Source organism: Lissotriton helveticus, chromosome 9 (assembly GCF_964261635.1).
Source record: "Lissotriton helveticus chromosome 9, aLisHel1.1, whole genome shotgun sequence".
In the NCBI taxonomy this organism is placed as follows: domain Eukaryota; kingdom Metazoa; phylum Chordata; class Amphibia; order Caudata; family Salamandridae; genus Lissotriton; species Lissotriton helveticus.
This window is the reverse complement of record NC_136070.1, coordinates 66,602,896-66,625,713: the sequence shown is the minus strand read 5'-3', so window position 1 is coordinate 66,625,713 and position 22,818 is coordinate 66,602,896. Positions and strand designations below refer to the sequence as shown.

Sequence of the window (22,818 nt, the reverse complement as noted above, 5' to 3'; positions counted from 1 at the left end):
AGTCTATGGAGGCTAGTAAAGGCAAAGTTAGTGTTCACGGGCGAACCCGACCTGGTAGGAAGAAAACGACAGTGGATCCTGACCCTTGGATAGTGAGGCTATGCTGGGACACCGGAGTGCCGAAGTTACCTAGCCCAGGGGCTGCAGCTGCATAGGCCTGAAAAGACGTCGGGGATCTCGTTGCCGGACCGGGAGCCTGGAAGGAAGAAGTTGCTGGCAGGCGACCAGTGAAGGAAAGTTCGATGGATCCAAGCCTGGATCAAGGAAGAAGAAACCTGAAAGCAGAGGGGACCAAGTTCTTGAATCACTAGCCAGTGATTAAGTGGACACCAGGATGGCACCGGGCGAAGTCACCGCAGTCAGGTGAGTGGGCGCTGCTGGGCTCTGCAGTCTCTCGGACCAGGAGGCGTTGTCGGCGACCAGGATGGAGGCGCGAGCTGTCCCACGAAGGATGAAGTTGTTGGCGTCGAAGTTACCCAGGATTGGGCAACAAGCCTTGGCTAATTCAAGCCCACGCGGTGGACTCAAAATGGCGTCTTGAGTGGACCAGGAGGGTCCAGGGTGCTCCTCTTCTGGGAGGGAGCAAGGGCCAGTCTGGAGCAACCAGACCAGCAGCAGAAATGTCGTCGGGCGTCGTCAGGAAGGCCACAAGCCAACGGGCTAGTAGCCAAACAACGCGGTGAGCAGCGGAAAGCAGAAGGGCCCCACGCAGATCGTGGAGATGCTGGGGGGCTGCACTTCGGAGCTGGAGCTGCTCAGAGTCGGGGCTTCTCGGACCCCAAAGCACTCACCAGTGGAATACTCGGCGGGCTTGCTGTGCAGAAGTCGTGCAGTCTTGGCGATGGCCGGTCCCTCGAGGTCTCGTCGCACCCACGGTTCTCAGCTGTGCTGTAGAGGTGGGTAGAGGTCAGAGGTGCCAGGGAAGCCGGGTCTCGTCGAGCTGGGCAGTCGGATTCCGGAGGAAGGACGTGCAGCAGACCGCAGTGTTCTGTAGATGGTGCCTGCGGGTGCAGGGTGACTACTCCTTAGTCACAAGGGAGAAATCTTAGGAAGAAGTCTTGAGTTCCTTTCGCAGAAAGTAGTTTCAGGATTCAAAGATGATCTGATTTGGAAGGGGGCCAGTCTCTACCTTTATCTGGGAAAAGGGGGCTGGCACGCGACTAAGTCCTGCCCTATGGGTGGGACCAGGAGGGGGGTGGTTACACCCACTTCCTTGGCGGGCTTTTCCCCAGCACAGGGTCTGGAATGACCCTGGAACTGGTTCAAGCCGGCCTATGCATAGTGAGCACCGGGGTGCTACTTGCAGTCACCTTCCTCTAAAGCCCTGCCTACCTACAATACACAAAACCCTGTCTGGGACGGTGCTGGCACCGCCCCTGGCAGGAAACCCTTTGTCCTTATCTCCTGCTCTGGGAGGACTCCCAGCAGCAGGAGGGCAGACTTGTGTCTCGGTGGCAGCATCCATTTTGTGGATGCTAAGGCTCTGTCTGACGTTTAACCGGGTTATAGGTTACAGGCATGTCGTGTCCCTCTAGAAGGGTGGAATGCTAACCCCGTCGCCAGAATTGGCGAGGGGTTAGTATTCCAAGTCGTATGACACCTTACTCGACATGTTTTGATAAAGCGATACCAGAGTTGGCACATAACCGCGAGGATTATAATGCACTTAAGAGTATATGGTATGCGATATCATGGAAACGGCTAAGGGATAGATCCCGAAAGCCGCAGACAGGCTCAGCTCATGCCAGAGCACCATCTCACACGATTCCAAGCACTCTGCCTTCAGGATTGTTAAGGCCTGCCATAGGAGTGACTGATAGGAGATCTGTGTGTCCATTTTAGGGTTAGATATAGGTATACTATATCTAAAGCAAAGGGTGAGTACACCACCTTGCCCCAGCTGTCGTGCAGCCAGTTGTGTCAGTTTTAGTTAGTCAATCCAGGGGTGGCATAATACATGCTTCAGCCCCTGGGAGACTTCTGGGTGCACCTCAGCCCTGGGTACAGGGACTTGGAGAGGGCCCAGTGCCAATTCAGTACCTGGGTACAACTTGGATAGAGAGAACAGCTAGGCTGTGGGTCTGATTAGCAGGCCCACAGCCAGGGAAAGTCGTAAACCAGTGCAGCAAAAAGCAAAAAATCTGGGTGATCATAGGATTGCAGACCCTACTCTCCTACAGTATTCATCGCACGAAAGTCGATGCAGGTCCTCAAATCCCCTTCCTTCTTCGACACGAAGAAAAGAGGAGATGAAACCGGAGATCTGGAGTGACGTATGAAGCCATTGTCCAGGTATTCGTCCAGATAGGAGCGGAGGTGGATGTTCTCTTTTTCTGTGAGCGAGTAGATCCTGCTGCATGGCAACGTGGAGCCGGGAATCAGGTCTATGCGGCAGTCAAAGGATCGATGGGGTGGCAAGGTGTTGGCTCCCTTCTTGTCAAATACTCCCGCTAGGTCCTGGTATTCTTTCGGTATGGTTCCTTGGGAAACCATTCCCATCCCTACTACAGGTAACGAGTGTGCCTGTATGACCCGAGGCCCTGTCAGGTCGATCTCCGTGTAACAGGTGCTATTACAGTACTCTGATTCAAGATGGACGGTTCTAGTCACCCAATCGATGCGGGGATTGTGCTTCACCAACCAAGGCAAACCCAGGATCACCTTGAACTGAGGGGCATCAATGACGTCGAAACATATGGACTCGGTGTGGTTGTTAGAGAAGACCATGGTCAAGGTTTCTGTTCGGTGTCGGATGGGGCCGGAAGTAAGGTCCGTTCCATCAACGGCCTTGACGGGTTCAGGTTGGGCCTTCGTCACAGTGTCGATACCCAATGCGCGGGAAAACGCTGTATCGATGAAGCAGCCTGTCGCCCCGGAATCCAACATGGCGGTCACCACCCAGGTTCTGCCCGCCAGATTCCGTAAGGACACGTCCATGCCGACGTGATGACTACCGTCGTACACCACAGGGATCGCAGATGTACATGACGAAGAACCCAGAAGACGGACCCCTGTGTCTACTGGGTTTCCTCGTTTCCCGTCTTGTCTCCTTTGCTGATGGGCAACACGAACGGCCTTCTGCCTCGTGGTCTCGAGGGCTTAGCAGGGCATTCCCGTACAAAGTGGCCGCTTTTGCCACAATACAGGCACTGGTTCTGCTTCCTCCTTTTTTCCCGTTCTTGACTGGTCAGGGGTCCTCTGACGCCTCCGATCTGCATGGGTTCGGACGCTTCTCCCTGGGGAGCAGGTGCTTCTTTGGCTTTATCGACGCCCTTGTCTCCAATGGGCAAGAGACGGTTGTCGTTCCCTTTTCCCCTGTCGGTCTTTCTTTCCTGTAGGCGGAAGTTCATTTTCACCACCATGTCAATGAAAGGGCCTATGGCTTCGGGCGGATCGGGATACTGCGAGATGAGGTCCTTTAGGTCGTCCCGTAACCCCCGATAGAACACTGATACCTTCTTGTCCTCTGGCCAGTGGGCCTCGATGACCAGCCGGTTGAACATGGTGATGTAATGGAGCAAGTCCTGGTTGCCTTGCTTGAGGCCGAGCAACTCGTTGTCTGCAGCCTGCACAAAGGTATGGCGAGCGAACATACGCCGCATAGTTTCCTTAAACGTAGGCAGGTGGTTCAGCATGGGATCGTCGTTCTCTACCAAGGAGATGGACCACTGAGCCGCATCCCCGCCCATGTAAGAAAGTATGTAGGCGACCTTGGAAGCATCGTCGGGAAAGGCCGCAATTCTAGCCATGAAATGTAGTTGGCATTGATGGATGAATATTCCGTACTTAGTACTATCCCCGTAGAAACGTTCGGGTGGTGCCAACTGCACCGGGTGGGGAGTGACGACCTGGATGGCTGTGTCTTGGTTCGTGGTGGTGGAAGGCCCCCCAAAGGTGAACGTTGGTTGTCTCAACAGGCCGTCTGATCTGGCTCTGGGGCTGGGTGTAGAACCCCAAGGATTAGTGACCCCGGCTGCCATTTGACCCTGTAGGGCCGTTATGTCCTGGCGGAGGGCGAGGTTCTCTGTTTGCATGGCAGCCAGCATGACTGCAATGTCTTGCAGGGTGACTTCCTGATCACTCATGTCGTCTGGGCGGAATGGTTTACGTGGGCTTCGGATTCTGTCAGGTTTGCCCCACAAGACTCACCTTTGCTTGTGGCGCGATTCCGCAGAGACGACAAGAGCACCCGTCCCTGTACCCACCTAACCCTCGTGGACGACAAAACCCAGCAGGGATGAGATGGACGCAGGGATGGGAGCCAGGGTGTAGGGTTAAGGATGGCGTGGAGCTGGTGGGGCGTCCCGGTGTCACTGGAAACCAGAATAAGAAAGATCAGAAAGTGAAGCAGACCCGAAAGGAACCACCCCACTTACACACACAGGACCAGGTACCCCGTGAGGACTTACCAAGGCTCCCGAAACGAAGGTTCCCACATGAATGCAGCTCCTGTTGTGAATAGCGAGGACGGCGCTCCTACGCGTTATCGCCAAGTACAAACTAAAGAAAGCGCTCCTGCGCGTTCACCCAAGCTATAACAAAAAGGAAAGCGCTCCTGCGCGGGTAACTGGAAATGGGAATCAACCACCCAGCTTGTGTATTCCTTGTAAGGGGACAGGGTCTGCAGGCTGAGGTATTCCCTATAGCGCTCCTGCGCGGTGGGAAAAAACAAAGTAAAAAACCCCCAAAACACAATTTGGTTCAATGTACACCCTTAGGGCGCTCCTGCGCACCAAGGGTCAAGAAAAACAAACAAGGGCTTTCCTGGAACTCCCAGTTGATGAAATACCCCAGCGCTCCTGGTAGGCGCTGTCTAAGACCAGGAAGCGCTTCAGCGCGGCTTGCCTCCCAGAAGCAGAAGAAAACAAGTAGCAAGTCCAAGCGGCTCTCCGAGAATGCCGCAGACACAATGTTGCAAGTCTGAGCGGCTCTCCGAGAATGCCGCAGATACAATGTTGCAAGTCTGAGCGGCTCTCCGAGAAAGCCGTAGATACAATGTTGCAAGTCTGAGCGGCTCTCCGAGAAAGCCGTAGATACAATGTTGCAAGTCTGAGCGGCTCTCCGAGAAAGCCGCAGATACAATGTTGCAGGTCAGCGCGGCTCTCCGAGAATGCCGGAGAAACAAAGTTGCACCTCAGCGCGGCTCTCTCCAGGCATGCAGGTCTCAGGTCCAGCCAGAATCCAGAATCCGAAGCGCTCAGCCGGCGGGAAAAGCGCAGTATATGCGTTTTCCCCCGGAAGTGCTTCTGTGCCTCGCTTCCCAGGGCTAGACCGGGTACTCGTCTTCCGCCGGAAGTGAGTATCCCGGCCTCCCGTGTGTGTCAGCGGAATGGCCGGCCGCGGCAACGCCGCGAGCCGCGACAGTTGTCTTGGGGGTATGTTCGGTGGAGTGGACGTTAACTCCAAACAATAGCCGAACTGGATAAGTTTCCTTACCCACCTGTCTGTGGTGATGGACTTCCAGACTGGCAGGAACTGATGGAGTCTCCCCCAGACAGGTGTTGGATGGTCGGGGGGCAGTGACAGGGAGTCACTGTTTGTTGGCAGCAGAGGAACGGGAATTATTGTTGCCTCTGCCTTTGGCGCTGTTTCCTCTGTAGCCACCTCTATTCTGTTTTGGGTACGAGGCCTGGGCGCCTCCTTTGTTGAAATGCGACTGCTGCGCCAAGTGCCCTCTGGTAACACCCCGTGCACCTGAGCGACGAAAAGTGTTCCCTCTGTATTGCTGAGACTGAAGCACCCCCATGGATTTAGCCGTTTCAGTATCTTTTTTTATTTTTTCGAGGGTGGTATCAACCTCTGGGCCAAACAGTCTGTCTGGATTGACGGGCTGGTTGAGGATAGTCGTTTGTATCTCAGGCTTGAACCCTGAGATGCGTAGCCATGCCTGACGCCTCAACATAACACTAGTGTTTATTGCTCTTGCTGCTGTATCCGCAACATCTAGCGCACATTTAATCGCAGCGTTAGAAATGAGCTTGCCCTCTTGGATCAGCATCTCAGCTCCTTCTTTAAACTGGTCCGGAAGGTGTTGTAAGAGGTGTTCTAAGGTGTCATAGTGCGCCCTATCATAGCTGGCTAACAGGGCTTGAGTGTTAGAAATGCGCCATATGTTGGCTGCGCAGCCACCCTTTTGCCCCCTGCCTCCAGCACTTTAGACTCTTTGTCCGGGGGAGGAGCTTCACCCGTTTTCTGTGAATTCGCCCTCTTGCGGGCATTGGAGACCACCAAAGAGTCTAGAGGCAACTGTCCCCGAATATAAGTAGGGTCACCAGGTGCCGGCCTGTATTTCTTTTCAATACGTGGGTTCACCACTCTGGCGGGTTCCTTAAAAATGTCCGTGGCATGCTTTAGAACCCCCTTAAGCATTGGAAGTGTCTTCACCGTTTTTTCTGATGCCGAAAAAGTATCAAATAAAAAGTCAACTTCCACTGGATCGGCATGCATCTCTACTTTGTGGTTTGAAGCTGCCCTTTCAATTAAGGCATTAAATGCCGCTGAGTCTTCAGTTGGAGAAGTTTTAACACCATACAGATGTGGGTCACTGACCAGCTGTTGGTCCCCCTGATCACCAGAGTGTAGCCATGATTCTTGCTGCTCATCAGGGTCAGTATTTTCAGGGAAGTTATACTGCTCATCTTGGTCACCCTCATCCCCATTGGAGCCAGTGGGTGAAGGTGTAGGACTCCTCCTAGGCCCTTGAGGAATGGGTTCAACAAGGTCTGGCGTGTCTGGTGCAGGCCTTTTCTTTTTCAAAGGTATGACATAGGATTCCACAGGCTGCGCTGTAATTTTCCTCTTGTAGAGCGTTAATCTACCCGTGTCGGCGTCGATAAAGTGCTCCGAATGTTCGTCAAGCAAGGGTGGTCGACCAAAACCTCCCGTTAGCTGAGCCACTGAGTCCTCGGTCACCGTACGAGGTGCAAAAGCCTTCGGCGGTAGAGTGTAGAGGATCGGCATTGAAGTCTTCTTCAGTGGAACACTCTGCTTCGGTACCGAGGGTGTTTTCTGCTCCGACGCCTTGTCTTTTATTAGTTTCAGGGAGTCCGTGACTTGCTTTGTAAACGAAGCGGATGGCTTCGTCTAACCGACCGACGACCTCTGTCCACCTACAGGGGAAGATCCATGCGTTGACGACTTGTCTTTGGGTGGCGGAGGCGCGGATGCGCCTTCGACAGCTGTGCTCCGGTCCCCTGTCCCGGCCTTAGTCGTCGACGCCGCTGACGTTGGAGCAGCGGATTTGTCTTTCTGCGTCGGGGCTCCAGACTTCGGCTCGGTGCCCTTTGCCGACGTCGCTTCGACTGTCCGTGTGCCTGTTGGTGCAGCAGTCTTTGCTGAAGGTGTCTCGACAGTCTTTTTCGACTTCGACTCGACTACCTTAGACGACCCTGGCTCGACGACCTTCTTCGAGCTGGTCTCCTTTGTCCCTTTCGGTACCTTAGCCTGTTCGACAGCCTTCTTGGGCTTCGAGGCCTCCGAAGACGACGGTGCCGATGCAGTCCCAGACGTCTTCGGTGTCGATGGTTTGACGGCCATCTTTGTAGTTTTCGATACCGAAGGTTTCGGTTTCGATTTGTGTGATGGAGGCTCCGCTGTCGTGTCCGTAGCCGGGCCAGGAGGCGGGGCTGAGGATCGAGGAGTAGGGTCGTGGGTAAGGCCGTGTGAGGATCCCGTGACCTGAGCCTTAGTAATTGTACGCACGGGGCATAGCTCTTCCTCCGAGCTATCTTCCGCGGCCCCATAAACTTCCTCGTCGTCCCCTACCTCCTCGACGTTTTCGTCTAGGTCCTCGACGTGTTCTCCGTAGTCGGCCTCGACCTCCGCCGATGAAGGTGAAATCTGCAGGTGAAGCTCTTGCTCGTCTGCTTCGGGGTCTGTAAAGATGTCGACAGGCGCTGGTGCCGATCGCTGGGCCTCGAGGCGCGCCACGCGCCGAATCTTGAACGTCTTCTTCAACCTGAATTTGGAACAGGCCATACAGTTGGCCTCGTTGTGGTCCGGCGACAGGCACTTGTTGCATACAGGATGCACGTCGATGTGTGGGTACTTCGAACTGCACACGGGGCAGTACTTGAATGGGCTTCGTTCCATCGTAGCGTCGTCCGGGTCTTGCTGCGTCGAGAGGGCCTCGATGACCGAAGAGTCACCCGACTCCACAGTTATCCGACTCGAAGAGTTGGAGTACACACGAGACCGAACGCTAACAATACCGACGAAGTAAAGAAAGCCTTGTGGCCTTCAAGAGTTGTTTTATCGATTCCGAACAGGAGACGTCGAAATCACATCCGAACCCAATGGCGGAAAAAAACAATCTGGGGATGGAGTCGATGCCCATGCGCACTGTAGTCCAGGGGAGGAGCCACCTATCTCGTGATACTTCGAAGACTCTTCCAGGACAACAATGTGCAATCATCCGGACCCAACACTAGGCAGCGATCTATGCAATAGATATGAATTTAGCAGCCCACATGCCTCGAACCTGTTGCTTACTCCATGATGTAAGGCATCTGCCGTTATTTTTTCTTGTTTTCTCAATAATAAAAAGATTTATAATAATAAAAAAAATGCCCCTTCCCTAGTTAAGGATGTTGGTAACACGGGCTTGAACCAATTTCTATTTTGCAGTGGGAACAGAGTCTCCAGTAAGGCGTAAACTTCAACTTGTTCATGTTCTAGATGCTCCCAGTTGGTGTCTTCTGCCCTCTTCACTATTGTGTTATGTTTTGCCGTTTTATAGAGCGCACAGCTGCCCCAGCAAAGGGGCGTCCCAGCGCTGATAGCAGAAAACTGCCAAACTATAGACAGAAAGCGCAGCCTACAGTGGAGGGAGGAGGTAAGTTTTGATTGCCTTACGGAATGCCAGGTAATTGTTCATGCTGCGAACACAGATAGGAAGCGCGTTCCAGAGTTTGGCTGCCAAAATACGGTAGGAACGTCCACCGGCGCGAACCCTCCTCACCAGAGGAACCACCGTCAGATGCTGCCCCATTGACTGAAGTTGATGGGAGGGAGTATAAGGTATAAGCAGGTTGGCCAAAATGCCTGGAGAGGTGAGATTTAGAATTTTAAAAGACATGCCGGGGACCTTAAACTCTATACGTTTGGCCACAGGCAGCCAATGACCCTACTAGGTAGGTAGCTACCCCTCCGCACAGCACCGCCTGTGTGTCCCTGCCCCAGCTGCTGCTGCTGGGGAAGTTGGAGGCCCTCCTCCACCCGCAGGCCTCCACCTGCGCCTCATCCCTGGTGGCCAGTGGTAGGCCGTAGGTTTGTATTCACCATTGTTCACTGTATTTCACTGCATCTCATTGTATTGACTTTATTGTATTGCCATCTCTGTTATTCAGTGACTGCTGATTGTCTGTCTTCCCCCGCTGCCTGCACTTGCCTATGCGCCGCTTTTTCTTCTGTTCCCCCCGCTGTCCCAGTGTCTCTCTGCCCATTTTTTCTACTGTTCCCTCACTGTCCCCCATGTATCTCAGCCCGCTTTTGCCCTCTGTTCCTTCCATTGCCCTGTAACTTTGTGCCAGTTTTTGCCTTCTGTACCTTCATTTACCCTGCAACTCTATGCCCTCTTGCCTTCTGTTCCCTCGTCGTCTCCCGCTCCAGCTGCTGCGTCCCCTGCGGCCCTGCCCCGCGACTGCCCAATTCGACGCCCCTGCCTCCCGCCTCCCGCCTCCCGCCTCCCACCTCACAGCTGCTCCTCCCTCCCACCTCCTCATATATGTCGGGCGCTGCGTGGCTGCGCCGCACCAAAGGTAAGCCCGTCTGCGCCTGTCCCCTCCTGGACCGTGCCCACGCCAGAACCCCTGGACCCCGCACCCGCCACAATGACCGCTGCCACTACAATGCCAGCACTCTGCGCGCTCTCAACCCCGGAAGGACCCACAACTGCTTCAAGGCCACCCCGAAACGCACACACGCCCTTTCACCTGCTGGAACTGCAGCTACACCAGCCACAGAACCGACGAGCCACCCACCAAGAAAGACCCCAACTACCTCCGATGCATCCTACTGAACGCCCGCTCCGCACGCAAACACGCCGTAGAGCTCTGGGACCTGCTCGACACATCATCCCCGGACGTCGCCTTCCTGACAGAGACCTGGATGAACGACTTCTCCGCACCCGACATCGCCATAGCCATCCCAGACGGATACAAGATTACCAGTCGAGATCGCACCAACGGAATCGGAGGAGGAATCGCCATTGTCCAAAAGAACAGCATCAGGGTCTCGAACAGCACCGACGACACTCTCAGCACCGCCGAACACATGCATTTCCAGATTCACACAGACCCCAACTTCACCCTCAGAGGGACCCTCGTCTACCGACCACCCAGACCCTGCCCCCAGTTCAGAGACTCCATCGCCGACTTTATCAGCACGCACGCCCTGACCTCCACCGACCACATCCTACTCGGAGACCTGAACTTTCACCGTGAGAACAAAAAATACAGCAACTCCACAACCCTGATCGAGAACCTCGCCAACCTCGGACGGAGGCAACTCGTCACCACACCCTTCTCCTCAAGCCCGCACGTCTCCTTCAACCACACCACCAAACTCCTCTGGACTGGCCACCGCTGCATTGACTTTACCTTCCAGAAACCCACCACACACCACCGCACCCAACAGATCCCCCGCCGCTGCTGGAGCAAAATCACCGAAGACCAACTAAGTGCAAACCTCGCTCTCAGCCCACTCACTGAACCCTCCAACACCGACGACGTGGCCCACAGCCTCAGACGCTGGATCGATGACTGCGCAAACACCCTCGCCCCGCTGAAGAAACCCCCCCACAGAGACACCAGCAAGAGGGCCAGCTGGTTCACTCCAGAACTCCTAGCCTCCAAGCAAGCTTGCCGGAAACTAGAGAAGAAATGGTACAGTAAACAGACTCCGGACAGCCACGCTGCACACAAGGACGCTATCCGCAACCACCACCACCTCATCAGGGCTGCCAAGAGGACCTCCTTCAAAGACCACCTCAACAACTCCCTCGCCACTTTCTTCCACCGCAAGATAGCAGACATCCACGACAGCTTCAACATCCAGACAGCCCCAACAGACAGCAACACAACAGACACTCTGCACATCATCGACCACGACCCCCTGCTAGCCTGGGCCAGCGTGAGCATCGATGACACCATCAAGACCATGAGCACAATCCCCTCCGGCTCTCCGTCAGACCCATTCCCGCACCAAGTCTTCAACAAAGCAAGCAGCTCCATCACACCCCACCTGCGGAACGTCATCAATCTCTCCCTCGAGACCGCGACCTTCCCAGAAAGCTGGAAACACGCAGAGATCAACGCCCTACTCAAACAAGGAGCAGCCAGTGCAGCCGAGGTCTCACAACAAAACGGAAAAAGAAAATCGATTTTTATAACTTTTGTGTTGGTCTGCAGCAGGGCGTGCACAGATTTAATGTTATAAACTGATAACCATACATTCCAGGGGCTTTGCAGCATTTTCAATATATATTAGTGGTTCACTTTGCTTTAAAGAGTGTAAATTCTGATATTTATTTGCTTCTATGCACTACATTGCTTTGTTTTACGTGTCATAAGTGTCACTCCAAGGTAGTACTCGAAAGTGTACTGAAATGGAAATGTCACACATAAGCAATCTGAAAACCCTGGCAGCCATGGAGATTTAAACAAAATCATTGAAGCATACTACATACAGGTCCTTCATTGAAAACTCACAAAGAATCTCAATCTAGAAAGTATGCCAGACCAAGGCCGAAAAAAGCGTTGTTGCAAGAGAATGGTGAGACTAAGATTGCGAGGGAGCTGGTTCAAACCGGGGGCTGCCTACGGCTGCTTCCCAAAAGCAAACCTCGAGGGTAAGCGGCCGCTTCCGAGGAACAGAGGATGAGCAGCTGCGTGGAAGTGAGCCAAATGCGCTTCTGCGCCTCAGGGGCAGAACGGTGGAAATGAGCTACCCGCGAGAGCGCAGCTTGGAGATGAGCAGCACAGGAGCAAGGTCTGGGGACAAGCGCGAGGGCAAACCGCCAATCCCGAACAGCGGGGTCCGTGACGGAATAAACTCGTGACACAGGCGGCGCGGCACTCTGACCCTGCTTCCGCTCCCCCTCCCCTCACGCCGCTCCTCTGATGATGCTGCCGCCGGTGGCCGCGTTGGGGTGATGCTGCCAGCTCCTGGTTCGCTGGCAGCTCCGGCACTGTGACCAATCAAAGCCCGCATTATAGTGTGAATTGGAGGACAAGGGGGAGAGTCCAGCACAGCAGTCTGCGCCGCTGACTCTCCTCCTGGCGCCCAGGCTCAGCCATCGGGACTCCATGGGAGGGGGAGAAGCTGCGCCTCCTCCCGGGCTCCTCCAGCAACATTGGCGGCGGCTCGGGTGCGTGCTTGAGTTGCTGCCAGCCGAGAGCGGAGGAGGGAAGCCCGACTCACCCAGCATGAGCCACAAGCCCTGGGCCGCATGAAGGACAACAGGTAACGATTTTTTTTCAGGACATTCCCAATCGCGGTCACCCATCCAGGTTCTGCATACTCCTCCTTGCAGCAGTTTTACAACCTTCCCTCCCAGCATGGAGTTACATGGGCCGCCGATGCACGTGCGGGGCTCCCATGAGCGAAGGAAGCCCCGCGTGATGCAGAGATGACGCAAGAGCCCGGTAAGGGGGGGAAGGGGGGAGCGTGGTGGGTGTGTGTGTGTGTGTGTGTGTGTTTTATCCACTTCCTGGCAATGTAGGACAGGAGATGTGCACGGCGTGTGGGTGAACGCGTGGGTGAACGTGCGCGTTCACATGGGGAAATCGCCTACGCATGCCCATCCCCTGTCTCACATTCCCAGGAAGTGGATGACCAAAGAAGCTTCGCTGGACCAGCTCGACCTAAAAACCGCAAGAGATCAAGAACTTCTGGCCCATCTTCCTGCTCCCGTTCCTGGCCATCGAGAAGATCGTCAACAGACAGCCAACCCGATGCCTCGAAGAGAACAGAATCCTGGACCCTTCCCAGTCAGGGTTCCGCAGCAACCACAGCACCGAGAAGACTGTCCTCATTGCTGCCACCAACATCAGGACAACGGTGAGACCGCATCACTCATCCTCCTAGACCTCTCCGCCACCTTCGACACCGTCTGCCACTGCACACTACGTACACGCCGCAGGGATCCGGGACAAGGCTCTGGAATGGACCACCTCCTTCCTCTCCGGCAGACTCCAGAGCGTCCACCTTCCCCATTCCGATCGGAAGCCTCCGAGATCATCTGCGGCATACCCCAGGGATCTTCCCTCAGCCCGACACTGTTCAACATTTACATGGCCCCGCTCGCACACGTCGCCCGACAGCACGACCTCAACGTAATCTCCTAAGCCGACGACACTCAACTGATCCTCTCCCTCACCAAGGACCCCATCACCGCCAAAGCCAACCTCCACGAAGGAATGAAGGCAGTCGCCGACTGGATGAAGATCAGCCGTCTGAAGCTGAACTCGGACAAGACTTATGTCCTCACCTCGGCTCCAACCCTTTAGCCTGGGACGACTCCTGGTGGCCGACGGCACTGGGGGAAGTGCCGACACCCACCGACCACGCACGCAACCTGGGAATCATCCTCGACTCAACGACCAAGCAAGTCAACGCCGTCTCCTCCTCCTGCTTCAACACCCTCCGCATGCTCCGCAAGATCTACAGATGGATCCCGACAGATACAGGAAAGACAGTCACCCAGGCCCTCGTCAGCAGCAGACTCGAGTATGGAAACGCCCGCTACCTAGGAGCCCCGACCAAGCTCATCAAACAACTACAACGCATACAAAATGCATCGGCACAACTGATCCTAGACGTACCGCGCCATGGCCACTGCACCCCCCCACCTGAAAAACCTGCACTGGCTCCCTGTAAACAAGAGGATATCCTTCAAGCTCCTCATCCACGCACACAAGGCACTCCACAAGACCGGCCCAGCCTACCTCAACAGACGACTTTCCTTCTACATCCCCAACCGCCAGCTATGCTCCGCCGACCTCTCACTCGCCACCATCCCGCGCATCCGAAGAACAACCACCGCTGGAGATCCTTCTCCCACCTCGCCGCCAAGACATGGAACTCCCTCCCACTGAGCCTACAACAGACCCAAGAGCTGCTGACCTTCAGGAGGATACTCAAGACCTGGCTGTTCGACCGGTAGCGGCTTGGCCCCTTCCCTCCCCAGTGCCTTGAGACCCTCGCGGGTATGTAGTGTGCTTTATAAATGACTGATTGATTACATGTAGTAACTGATAGCACTAGTAGTAGGGCACGTCCTGGGCAGGCCCAGATGAGTTCTCACCACAGCGTTTATAACCCTTTGTAGTCTCAGGATTTCCGCCTTATTAGATCTCAAGTAAAGCGAACTGGCATAATCCAGTCTAGACAGAATGGAGGCCTGAACAATAACCTTCCTAATAGAAGGGTTAAAAAACCCTAGCAGTGGCTTGAGCCTTTGTGGTTTGCCAAAGCAGGTGCCTGCCACTTTCTTGGTTTGCATCTATAAGCCAAGGGCAGATGTAAAGAGGGAGCATTTACTGGTGAAGGTTTTGATTCCTCCTCCATTAAGTATGTCTGTAGATGCTGCCAAATAGAACTTCATCCCCATTTGAGCCTTCTTCTGCTGGGGGTTGGTGACTGTCCTCATGCTGCAGTTCCTCTTGTGCTTTCAGAGTTGCCAGAGGAGCGTCCTTCTCTAGATGTATGGCTATCTCTTCACTGGGCCGCTTAGAAGGTATTGTATAGGATTTTGCAGCCTGAGACAGCACTTTTTTCTCTCTGTATTGAGAGTATGTTCTGTCCGTTTAATGTCGATTGTTGAATCTTTTCTTTTTAAAAGGTGCCACCATATCTCTTTCCTTACAAGGTTCCATTTTTTTATCCATTGATCAGGATACCATTACGGAGCCAAAACGGAGAGTGAAGGATTGTCCCTAGCAGTGTTTTTGGTTTCCAATGGGGTGAGGCTCTTTGGTGCCAGTTAGAATGCTTCAAAGTCTCCAGTTGTTTGTCATATCAGATTTTCTCGGCTCAGACACAGTACAACCATGAGGCAATGTTCGGTGCATGCTTTTTCTTTGTCGCCAAAGCTTTTCAGAACATTTGTATCACTAATGATGGATCCGTTCTGCTCTGGTTGGTCCTCTCATCATCTCATGCTACTCTTCATCTGTTATATAAAGATCTTTCAAAAGATAGCCATTTGGCCTGCAACATCAGGCAAGGAACTCAGTACTGTTTCTCCCTCACCTTCAAGGTTTTTGGTAGGAAAACCTCACACCTTACAGCTAGACCGTAGACCTTCAGAAGGGCAAGATTGGAAACTTATTGAGTGTCCTTCTATGCCAATTTGCGATGGCCATTGGGACAGAATCTAAAAAGGATCTTTTCCACAACTCCTGGTTGAGAAACTTAAACGAGACAAGGGGATAGTCTTCAGGCTCCTCTCCTCCCTATGCAGTCGAAGCCCAACAGAAAAGCTTGTCACCTTTGTTTTTTATTTGGATCTCTCATCTATTATGCATTCCTCTCGCCACCTTTAAAATTCGTTAGCTATCTTAGTCTGTCCTCCAAATCTTAGTGCTGCGCTCCACATCTTCTTTTGATGACCCTCAGCTCCCAATACTGCCTCTGACCTGAAAAAATGTCTAGGGATGGAGACCATGTATTAAGCCATTGTGGGCTTACATGCAATGTCAAAGTTTGTCAGCATGGCTCCTCCTCTGATAGATGCCCAAAAGAAAGAAGAAAAAACAGAAGTTTCCAGACCCAACCACTAGCTAGCCAAATACTGAACAGAGCATGAATCCAGAAGCGAATAATGCTGTAAAACTAAGTGATAGCCACATGATGACATGTCATGAATGTTAACCACCTCGAGGTGATTTGATGCAGTTCTATTAGAATTCGAGGATAATAATTCTATAGATATGGGTGTCCCAATCCACACCAATTATAGTATTGACTGTACAGTGGAGGTTGATTTATGATGATGGTACTCATAAGGCTGCAAACACATACACTACTCTTCCAGTCGATAAGCAAGTTTTCATTTTTCAAAATTAGTCTGTTCCCGTCAACATCTTGTGTCAACGCTTAAAAAAAGAACTGCCAGTTACTGACAGGTGGTTGTACAATCTTCTCACTCTTCAATGCCATTCATTGGGGCAATTATCAGTTTCCATACTTCCATACCATGCACTGTTGTACGAAAGTCAGCAACTTAACTTTAGCCTTCTCACAGCATAGAATGAAAGATTTCTACAGCTTGAGAAGCACAACAGGTAAAAAAATAAATTTAAATTAAATGTGATGAAAGTAGGACACTTGGAAAAACATATAATAATAACAGAATAGAGAATGTGTCAAAAGTAAGACAATAAACATGTCTGGTCTTACCTTTCGCTATTTCTGCAACTTCTCCAATACAGGATAACACACTCTAAAAAAGAGAACATACGAAAAATAAGAATAAATTATTCTGAACAGCTGAATGCACAAGATATGCAAATCATGCAAATGAATGGTCTCAATAAACGAGTTACTTACCTTCGGTAACGATATATCTGTAAGAAACATATGTAGTGATAGATTCCTTACTTTAGAATTACCCCCAGGCGTCAGACTAGATCCGGAAAGTTTTTGTCAGCAGTAGCCCTGTGCGTCGGAAGATGGCGTCATGTGGCTCCTCGTCCATTGTTGGCAGCAGCTACTTAGATGACGCCCTCGGGCGCGGACGTCAATTCTGTACACGACTTTCTGTGCCAGAAACGCAGAGCCCTGCAAGATACTGACCACTGGTGCCCTGAAACTAGAGATGACCTTAACCCTAGAAATCAGTTCGCAGAAAGGGGAGGATGGGTGGGGCGGCAAAAAACCTATCACTACTAATGTTTCTTACAGATATATCGTTACCGAAGGTAAGTAACTTGTTCATCTGAAAGAAACACATAGTGATAGATTCCTTACCTTAGAATAGATACCCCACCAATACCAACCCCGGTGGTGGGTCTGCGAACCAAGACCACACCAGGAAGTCTTTGAGAACAGAAGGGCCAAAGAAGCTGTCTCTCCAGACTTGGCCGTCTAGGCAATAGGGCTTAGTAAAAGTGTGCCCCGACGTGGGTCCCATGCTCATTACGCCACTGGAGTCAAGCTATCCTGGCTCATGACGGCCGATAGCCAGAAACTGGTCCTAGGATGCTTGATTCCGGTCCAGGGAAGACATGGCTTGGCAGTTCGGGCTGGACTGTTCCCATGAGGCACAGGGTCATGACTGATTTGCATATTGCCAAGTCTTAACTGGGGTGGCGTGGTGAGCAAAATAACGATTGATTAAACCCAAATCTGTGACTGGGGGTGAATGTTTTGCCAATGTGCAACATTCCGTCCATCATCTTGTGTGTTTTGCTGTTCGCCCTATGCGGGAAGGGTATGCTCAGACATGGGTCCCGTGCTCACTACGCCACTGGAGTCAAGCTATCCTGGCTGATGACTGCTGATAGCCAGAAACCGGTCCTAGGATGCTTGATTCCCGTCCAGATAAGACATGGCTTGGCAGTTTGGGCTACTGTTCCCATGAGGCACAGGGTCATGACTGATTTGCATATGGCCATGTCTGAACTGGGGTGGCGTGGTGAGCAAAATAACGATGGATTAAACACAGATCTGTGACTGGGGGTGAATGTTTTGCCAATGTGTAACATTCGTCCATCATCTTGTGTGTTTTAGTAAAAGTGTGCAGCAAGGCCCACGTAGCTGCCTGACAGATGTCTTGCAGTGGGAAACCATGTCCCAATGCTGTAGTGGCCACTGTTGCCCTGGTAGAATGGGCACGCAGCCCAACGTAGCTTCCTTTTTCGCCAGAGAATAACAGGCTTTAATACACAAGACGACCCATCTGGAGATATTTTCCGCCTGTGTATGGCCTGACCTTTCTTGGGATTAACGTAGCCAACAAAGAGCTGGTCATCCACCCGGACCTGTTGTGTGCGGTTCAAGTAAAACGAGAGAGCACGTCTTGGGTCCAGACGGTGGAGCCTCTCTTCCTATCTAAAAGGATGCGGAGGCGGAAAGGAGGTGGGCAAAGTGATGGTCTGCCCGATGTGGAAGGCAGTGACAACCTTTGGCAGAAAGGATGGACGTGTTCGGAGCACAACCTTGTCCAGATGGAAAAGAAGGTTTACCAGAAAGAGCCTGGAGCTCACTCACTCTCCGGGCATAGGTGATGGCAACCAGGAAAGCAGTCTTCAAAGTCAGTAGACGCAGAGGACAGTTGTGAAGAGGCTCAAAGGGAGCGCACATTAAATATGTAAGAACGAGATTCAAGTCCCACTGTGGCATTACGAAAGGAATAGGAGGGAAAAGATGAGTAATGCCTTTAAGGAATCTATTTACAACAGGGGACTTGAAAAGAGAGGGCTGATCGGAGAGCCTGAGAAAGGCCAAAATAGCAGAAAGCTAGCCCTTGATTTTGCCCAGAGCAGAGCCCAGCTGGGCCAAAGAAAGAAAGAACAGAAGGACTTCTGAAAGAGGGGCAGAAAGGGGATCCACAGCCTCTGCTGTGCACCATGCCACAAATTTGTTACACCTGCAGGCGTATACCAACTTAGTGGAGGGACGCCTGGCTGCCAGAATGACATCACATACTGACATCGAAGAAATGTCAGACGGAGAACTTTTAGTTCAGCTAAAACAATTAATTAAAATACATGGACAATTGGTCCAATATGTCATGCGGACTTTAACAGTCCAACCAGCAAATAAAATTCCACTGCACACCCCTCACCAGGGGAACACAAATAAAATTACACCACAGACTATACAATCAGTCATTGGCAAATTACCCGCAAAACGGGAACAAATTCTGTTCTGGGTAGCTCAAAAGATTACTCAAATAGAGGCAGTATTCCCTGATAGTACACCTCATGAAAAACACAGAATTCTGAATATCTGTTTACCAATGGGGACCGCACCACATGTGGAGGACTGTGACACTTGGGGAACAGTCTTTACTTCAATATACACAATAACACATGGTGTTCCGTCTATGGCGGTTATACCAGACGTACTAAGACAGATTCAAAATGAATACGGTCCAGAGCCTGCTTTAAATCTAGCTATAAAATCACTGAAAGACTTTAAGCAAGTCTCGGCTATACTACTAGCAAACATAAAGGGAGAAGCAGCATCTGTGGCGATCCGCCAAAAATTAAAAGAAACAGAAATAACAGACCAACCTTTTGAACTTGCCAGAATAATTGAAAAGTGCTATGAAGAACTAGGAAGAGATAGTTTGGATGGGAAACCACTTAAACCACAACTAACTAAAAATCCTGAAAAAACTTTTATTAAGAATAATCTCATTACTCCAAAAAAGAAATGGGAGGGTAATAAACAAACCACTCCCAGAGAAAAACTATTTCAGTCCAGAGGAAGGTCTCCCCAACGGAGAGATAGATCTCCAGAACGGGGGGGGGCAGGTCTCCACAACGGGAGCCCTCTGAAAAAAGATACAACCTTAGAAATAGGGACAATTTAAGAAAACCTGACAGATATCAAGATAATGATACACGTCCCTCTCGATCTTTTCAGACTTCCTCACAGAAATCGGAAAGAAGACGACGGTCAGAACATAAAGAAGAGCGAGTCAAGTCCAAAGACAAGGAACCTGCTCATCAAAGTAAAAACTTACAATTTCCCAAAAAGAAGGTAGCTAGTATTAAAATAAAATAAAACATGCAGAGGATCCGGAGTACACGACTCAAGAGTGGGCCCAGACAATGCTAGACAGCGCAGCAGTAGTGACCATAGCTCACAAGATCCTGATGAATCTTCTGGAGACAGTGGACACGAATGAATACATTCAGGTGGAAACTGCAGACACCAGAGTTAGTGTACCCCATAAATTATATGAAATAACATTACGTATAGAGGGGGACAAAACTAGGAAAATAAGAGGTCTCTTTTGGGATGATCTATCTAAAGGCCATGATATCCTTCTAGCAGAGAAAGACTGGCCACCAGAGTTTGTCAGGGAGTGCCCACATGGCGAAGAAATGATTATGCCTGCCTTCTCAAATCACATTCCAATTCATAAAAAAATACACATATGCTAGAAAATGGGCAGTGGCCCAAGCATTATATAAAAATCATGTAGGATGGGATGAGGATTCTCCTTACCATAAAATTCAGTTAAAAAGATCAACCTACTGCACATAGGCAGTATCCTGTTAAGCAAGAAGCTAAAAAACAAGTCAGGGAGATCTTAGATCAACTTGAATACCAGGGGTTGATTGAAACATGCACCTCCCAAATGAACAATCCTTTGTTTCCTGTCTCCAAACCAGACGATTCATATCGTCTAGTATTGGACTACAGACACCTAAACTCTTGTTGCAAAACATTTGCAGTACAAAATTCACACAGTGCAGCACTAATGAATAACACTGTGCGCAAAAGATATAAAACGACACTAGATATTTCAAATGGTTTCTTCTGTCAAAACATTGCACCAGAAAGCAGGTATTTGACCGCTTTCTCCAGTATGGGGGCCCAGGGGGAAATGTTGTCGTCTCCCCCAGGGATTCAAGAACAGCACAGGAAATTCAACTTTAAAAAACACGAATTGCCCACCTCACTGTCCTGTTTCTGGGATATGAGTTATCAAGTGAAGGCAAAAGCCTAGCAGACAACTTCTTAGAGAAGTGTGCAGTACTCCAAGCTCCAAGAACGCTGAAAAACTTACAATCAATTCTAGGTTTCCTGAATTTCTGAAGAACTTACATTCTAAACTACGCAGAGAGGGTTAAACCTCTCTACGAATTAATAAAACCTGATTTCAAACCAATTAATTGGACACAGAAACACAAAGAAATTTTACGATCAATATAAACAGACATGTTAACTAAAACAAAACTGCAAACACGTGCAAACAAACGCAACCTTGTAATCAGAGTCATCCCAGGAAGATGCAGATTTACGTACCTGACCTCTAATGAGGGAGAAACGGTACCAATAGCTTACAAATCACACTTGTACACACAAGCTGAAATGAAATTCAGTTCTACTGAAAAAATACTGACTGCGGTCCAAACTGCTGTAGCAAAAGAAAGAGCCCTAGCACAAGGTAAACGTATAATAATCATTACACCGCTACCTGCCCTAGAGGCAGTAACAAGAGCCAGCATTCCGAATGCTAAAGCTTTACATCCGAGATGGATACAATGGGTTAATTCTCTTGCTGCATCAGACGTAATATAGGTAGTAATAGTGGAGAAGTGTGGCTCACCGATTAGAGCGGCAGACCCTGAGGCTGAAGTCTGGCCCGGGACCAGGGTTCAATTCCCGACGCGGCAGGGTCTTGGGCTCAATGTCCACGGACTCGATAATTCTCGCCTCGGTGCCTACTCTAATCATGGGTCCCACTCTGCAACTCTGGGCAATAGCTTGCTTAATCTCCACAATGGCCCCGAAAGCGCTAGGATGCCTAGCTTCACCTTGGGGGTGCCCAGTAGGGAGCATTTCACAGGGAAAGCCAGGAAGGATTCCACAGCGGTATACAGCGCCAGGATGCCTGAAAGGTGATAGTGCGCTTTACAAGTATACATACATTTACATTTACATACATACAAATTTGATCCTAACTTAAAATCGCAAGAGTTTCTCCAAAACGAATATGAATGTTCTCTGCCGACTGAAATCCTGCCTCTGGAACATATATACAGACGAATCAGCACAGCCCGCAGTTGGGGGTAAACAAGCATATAGTGCTGCGTGCGCGATTGTTAAAGGTCGTTGGCACGAAGGAAAATTCAGACCCCTGGTCACTAAAACTCAATGACTCGGAGACTGTACAGCTCAGCGAGCTGAACTACAGGCTTTTAAGATGGCGCTTGAAAATGCCGATCGCGAATCCCCCACACTAATAGTGTGCGATTCATATTACTGCGTCCAGTCTTACAATGAATACTTGCAGAACTGGGTTCAAAACGGTTTCAAAGATGCAAAAGGTGGCACAATCAAGCATAAAATGCTTTGGGAAGGATTAGTTACTTACCTGTAATCCTAGTTCTCTTCCAGGGGTATCCTCATCAAAGTCATAGGCATTAGAATATTCCCGCCCATGTGCGGGACCCCGGAAACACTATATTATATGTGCCCCACATATATATATACACTCATATATAATATATATCCATATATATATATATATATATTAAAACATGCAATAGCAGCCAAATAAAGAACAGAGCTGAAATATGCTGTAAAGAATTCCCACCATACATGAGTAATAAGCATTATAAACATGAGAAAACAACACAAGGTTTGTTTCAGAAACTGTTTTAATGCTCAGAAAGCAGTAGAAATTCTCATAACTCACTGGAAGCATAGAAAGCTCCCAGGCTGCATTGCAAACACACAGTCTAAAAAGACTGAAAAGCTAACCTGTAGCTGCATAGCAATAAACTGACACCGTGCCTTTAAGGCACCCATGACCCCCAGTATCCCATCATGCCTCAGGGGTGACAGTTAGGTCAGTTGTTCTTTTCGGAGACTGAAAATAAACCCAGTAACAAATAGGTTAACAAAATCTCCTTATTAAAGAATGTCCTTTGCCCGGGGAGGCGGGAGGGTTGCTTATGACTTTGATGAGGATACCCCTGGAAGAGAACTAGGATTACAGGTAAGTAACTAATCCTTCTCTTCCAGGGGATCCTCATCAATAGTCATAAGCATTAGAATAGAATAGCGAGCCTCACCTCATCTCCCTGCGGGCAAAGGAGTAACAATACAGTAATAACCATATTAACTAGT

General features: G+C 50.6%; 1 protein-coding gene across 4 annotated transcripts in view; it reads right to left on the bottom strand.

The window, feature by feature from the left end:
- The window catches only part of PCNX1 (pecanex 1), a 486,917-nt gene that overhangs the window by 305,226 nt on the left and 158,873 nt on the right, over positions 1-22,818 (bottom strand). For all 4 annotated transcript variants that reach the window (XM_078659468.1, XM_078659469.1, XM_078659470.1 and 1 more), the window contains exon 4: positions 16,402-16,444. In XM_078659468.1, the coding sequence (XP_078515594.1) occupies positions 16,402-16,444 (43 nt within the window). The remainder of the gene's footprint in view (positions 1-16,401; positions 16,445-22,818) is intronic.